The sequence below is a fragment of the Limulus polyphemus genome, unplaced genomic scaffold, assembly GCF_000517525.1.
Source record: "Limulus polyphemus unplaced genomic scaffold, Limulus_polyphemus-2.1.2 Scaffold1156, whole genome shotgun sequence".
NCBI classification, from domain to species: Eukaryota; Metazoa; Arthropoda; class Merostomata; order Xiphosura; family Limulidae; genus Limulus; species Limulus polyphemus.
The window spans coordinates 99,549-105,202 of NW_013666766.1; the positions used below are offsets into that span (position 1 = coordinate 99,549).

General features: G+C 28.4%; 1 protein-coding gene across 3 annotated transcripts in view; it reads right to left on the reverse strand.

Moving 5' to 3' along the window:
• Positions 1-5,654, reverse strand: part of LOC106462394 (ubinuclein-1-like) — an 87,074-nt gene that overhangs the window by 17,053 nt on the left and 64,367 nt on the right. For 2 of the 3 annotated variants that reach the window (XM_022389642.1, XM_013922319.2), the window contains exon 15: positions 2,525-4,442. In XM_022389642.1, the coding sequence (XP_022245350.1) occupies positions 4,417-4,442 (26 nt within the window). In that variant the 3' untranslated portion in view covers positions 2,525-4,416. Of the gene's footprint in view, positions 1-2,524; positions 4,443-5,654 lie in introns of those variants that run through there. The other variant, XR_002611232.1, reaches the window with a different exon arrangement.

Here is a 5,654-nt window from a genome sequence, read left to right on the forward strand (position 1 = left end):
AGGGACGGCTAGCGCAGATAGCCCTCGTGTAGCTTTGCGCGAAATTCAAAACAAACAAACAATCTTAAGAATACACTTACATCAAATAACATTTTATAAATAAGTTAACTCTCAAACAACCTGTCAACTAATCTTGACAGCTGCTTTTATGCACGTTTTCAACAATGCTGGCTTATTGTACACATTCATTACAGCACGTTTATAATATGGCAGTTTTTACACACAAGTACAACGAAAATGACAAATAACATTAAAGCCATTTATTAAGAATTTTCAAGACAATTGCTAGATTAATATTTTTATCGCTACTCTTACGGTTCTGCTCCATAACATTTTTAATGTGGCTTTGAACTTTCATAACTAACTTTTCTACGAATGCTACGTTGCTGACATTCTCCTGAAAGCTTTTTTTCTTTCTTTTCCACGGTGTAACTTTCTATAGTACGATTTAGGAATTACAAGTTTTATCAAATCTATAAGAACATTATAAGGTCAATGAAAAACAAAAGTTTAATTTCTTACCTATTTCTTTTAAAGTAACGATTCTTAATATTTTCTAATGAAGACTATAGTAACCAACTTATAATTTTGTTATTATATATATATATATTTATTTATTTATTTATATATATCGTAGGGAAAGTCTAGTATTTACTTCTATACAACATCCAACATGGTGCTACAGGAATCATTTTCACTACTGAGTTAAATCTACTGAAAATCAGTCAGTTATTTTAAAAACCAAAACCATCTAACAACCAAGACTGTTATTAGTTCATAGTTTTATTTGTTCGTGTGGTTTAGTTAGGGAGCCCTCGAGTACGTGTAGTTCAGTATTACTGAACCAAACGAAAAAGGATGGAAGGAACGTGTTATATATACATTTCTTTTTTTCATACTTTTTTTCTCTTTCTTCTTTATTTAAAATAACTCCACTAAAGTAACAAACTTGTAACCTGTTCACATGTAAATTTCTTTACCACAACTGATATAATAGTCATACATTTTACACGTGTTATAAAAGTTTCACTATCTTTTGACACACTTTTATTTACAAAAAGAATATTTTTGTTTTTACAACATTGCATTAGAATTTAATGAAATAATAAACATTCATAATCATGATCTTTACATCCTCCAGCATCAAATGTATACAGCGAATAAAACATGTAAACATAAGTATTGAGGAATCTTTTCTGTACATCTCTCTCAAATACTTGTGTCTGTTAAGATTAATGCAATATGTGGAAAATAAACTCAATGCCATTTTCTTTTTAAGTGCAAAACAAACATCTAAAAGGAATGCTCACTCAGACAAGTTAGTATTCTGTAACATGTTGTTCTAATGATTAGTTGTCCATCAGTCAAGATATCTGGGTCTAGAAAATGTAATGAACTGTTTGCAGGTGTAATATCAGTTTCTTTTAGCAAAGTTGAAAATAAACCCATAGCACTTCTGAATATATGATGCTGTGTTATTTAAGAGTATAAACTACTAATCTCAGAAATTTAAAGTGTATGTGTTATTAATTTAATACATAATGTTTTGTGAGAGGTATTAAAAATATTGAAAGTTTAAAAATAAAGTAAAAAAAAATACTGAGAATAAATACCATACTTTCCTCAGTAAAAAATTTGAAAAGCTGGCCTACAACAGTACTTAAAGCTAACAACTAGTTTATGTATTCTGTAAGATATACATTATTCTTTCTTTATTTAACATTACTTTCATTGACAGTATTGATTAAATGTTTAAATACATCTGTTTTTATTTTTTAATTATTATTATATTTTATCATGGAGATTATTTTGCATTATTAGCTTAGCATATGAATTTAGGACTAACATAAATCTCCTAAGTTGGCCAAAGCTAATGAGATACTATTGGGTTTATTGTCAAAAACATAGTTAACAGCAAATGTACCCAACTGATGAAACAAAGCTTTCTAATCTTTATAAGAACAGTATATTTAACTACTTATGCTCAGTACTAGATTGATTTTATATTTCTGATTTAATCAAAAATTGATATTAACTTCTTTGAATCTTGCTGTGTTTTGATGTCATGTATACAGATTGACAAGTTCTGCAATGTTACAATAATTTTGGTTTGTGTCAATAACTTAATAGTCTAAAATTGATATACAGAAAGATCTTTGAGGACATCACTGTTTGTTCAAAACTTTTACACTGTCCTCACAGACAAATCATATTAACAACAAGACTGCCAAAACACTAGTCAAATCATAGGTGGATTCTACCTAGACTGCATAAAAGCTAAATTATTTATCATCCCAATATCTTGATTTTTTTTAACATTAAAAATTATTTTAAAAAATAAAACATTGTTGGAAAACATTCCATGATATGCACTTAATAAAATAAAGGATTGTAGTTACATGAAAAACTACTAAGGTAGATGATATAGTACACATTTGGTTTTCAATACAGCCTTTTTTACTTTAATACCAAACTGTTTTGGTTCACTAACATACCAAAATAATGCCCAGGATCTTTTGGTTTCTGGACTATGTGTCATTAGTGAATACAGAGGAGATAAGGCTTATCAAAACCTTAATGTGTGTGTATGTATATATACACCATGGCTTGGAAGTTCTTCAACATTAAACACTTTACCAAAACTTCCTTTCAGAAATGAAGAAAGAACATGCACTAAGTTACAATTCACATGCACATTTCAGTACCAACTGACAATGAAACAAGGTACAAATATCATAAACTAAATAAACCACAATATAAATGATTCAAATATCCTCCTTACTACAAAACAATGTCCAGATGTTACTGTGTATTACAGAAGGACCATGTATTTAATGATAACCCTGAAGAAAAGTTCAGAGCACAGTACACCTTCAAGCTTTTTTTTTCTTGTTTTCTTCATCTTTGACTATACATATAAACCTACTGATAATAGGGCAGCTAACAATTAATTACTGAACTTTTCGATTTATATAAAAATTTATCCTATGCTTTTCAAATAGATTAAATCAATGCAAGCAATGTAAGTAACATTTATAAATCACTTCTTCATTTTCATCTCAAAAGGTACATCTAATTTTATTAAATTAGTTGATACTGATAGCATTACACAAAACAAGTTAATAAAATATAGTTAGCAAAATGCAACAAATATTTCTAAAACCAATGTTTTCTTTACTAAACTTAACCAGTTATTCTAATGAATTATTTGCAAGATTTAGCGTAAACTATAAGGTTCCATTTAATTTGTAAGTGAAAAAGTTTCGATTAATTTGACACATTAAACATTGCTCTGTTCCTAAGTACATAAAAAAAAAACTAAAAAATATAATCCTAATTTTTCTGATGTCTCATAATGTTAGAGTTGATGTCACGCTTGCTACTGAGCATGAATGACTGGCAGTTATGACTTGGAACACATATCAAACCAAATTTAGCCACTTTTATAAAAGTGAACTGGTAAACAGATCTGCACCTAAATGTTTTAAAGTATCTGATAAATGCTAGAAACTTCTACTTTTGCAGATATCTTTTAAACTTTTTTTATTACTACCAGCACCAAATGTTATTCAAGTAACTGCAGCATATTTTGTTTCTTGTTTGTGCATTATCCTAACACAATAAAAGGTAAAGAACTACAAGAGAAAACAGCTTTCTTATTGATACTTTAAGAAGACTAATTTATTATTCATATTTCAGTTGGTACTGATATGTATAAGTGTGTAACACTTGTGTCCTTACTTTTATACATTAAAATATACATATACACTTTGCATATCAGATTACAATAAATCAAGTGCACTAGTCAGAATACTAATATTCCAAGATGTCCTTTTACTTTTTATATCTTTTTTTTTTATGTTCCCTCTAAATAGCTAATTTTATCAAATTTTAAAGTATTAATTAAAAAATGCTCTAACGATTTCTTCCAAAACCAATCACAGCTTTCAAAATGTATGTGTATGTGTGTGTATATATATATATTTGATTTCAGAATTTTCTCTGACATGTTCTTTGATCTCTACATTTAAATTACATATTAAGATGAAACTTTAGTATTAACCATACCCTTACATTTTTACACATTCAATTCATTTTTTAATTATCAAAGCTACAAGTATGTACAATATTTTGTAAAAAATAAATATTCGCAGCTACAACTTGGGTGTTTCTTTACTAGAAATATGCAATAAGCATCTGAAATTAAAAAAACAAACAAAAACTGCTGTTTAGTGAGTAGAAAAAAAAACTTACTTCACTCATATTGCCTGTACATGGAACTGTTATTAGAAACACCATAATGTCTGAGGTTCCCAAACATTATCTAACTTGAATACTGAATCACATCATTTTTCTTTAATACATCTATGTTACATGTTTGTATTTACATAACAGAACTTGATGGAGATAGTCATCTTACTGAGTAGTAACTTGAGGGCTAGCTGGAAAGAGAAAGAGAGAGACTTAAGTTTACTTAAGTTTTCAAAGCCATCTATCATATCATTATAAGAAGTTAGATTTTTACTTAAAAATGCAGGTTTCCTGTTTTGCATTATCTTACATAAAGGATTAAATAAAAAAAGTTCCTTCTCGATACCAAAAGAACATCATTTGCTCATACAATTTTAGTAAAATGTTTATTGAAAAATCTTAAAAATTGTGAAGAGATGCACTTCATTATTAAGTAATTTGTCCCTTTAGCTCAACCAACAAATTTCAGCTTAACTAACTCACACAAAGGAGACCACACTAGAAAGATTATTCAAATTATAGCCAAAGAATTTTGAATCACAATGCACCTTACAAGCTATTATAAGAAATAAAAACATCCTGTAAAGTATATTAAACCTAGTTATCTATAATTAAAATTTTACTTGTAAATTCTGGTCAATACCCCAATAGGAAATGGTCTTTCCATGGAAAACTTGATAACTGCATTTTCAATTAATATTAAATATGATATTGTTTACACACTAATTCAAACATTTTGTGCTTTCCAAAGTATGTTTACTAAACCTGAAAGATACTGCTAAAGTCATAGGTCTCTGGAAGGTAAGGAATATGTATTCATTATTTATACAATAACCAGTAAAATTAATGTTTTAAAGTGACACTAACAAAATTAGAAGTTTAGTAGAGTTATAAATAAAATAAATTAGCAGTCTGTTTACATTGAAAATGATAAGGTTCTTTCTAAAAAAATATTTTAATTAAACTTGTCAACAACTTGGTCCTACTAGGAAAACATGATGAATATTGTAAATGAAATTCATTTGTCATACACGTGTATCACAAGTAAATAAAACTGTCTAAATGCATCATGAACTGATTTTTGACAATTTCACACAGGTTCCATTTTTTACTATATGGCCAATATACCCACTAGCTTCTAGTGTAATAAGAGCAATGAAATGTTGCAATGACCTAAATTAGTTTCCTTTCACTGATCTCTCTACATACATATAAAGAATTAAAATTTAATGACACTGGCCAGTTTGTGTGTGTGTGTGTGTGTGTGTGTGTGTGTGTGTGTGTGTGTGTGTGTGTGTGTGTGTGTGTATATATATATGTGTGTGTGTGTATAATAACTAACTAACTTACTACGTAGTTAGTTAGTGGTACTACTACTAACTACTAACTAACGTATACTACCT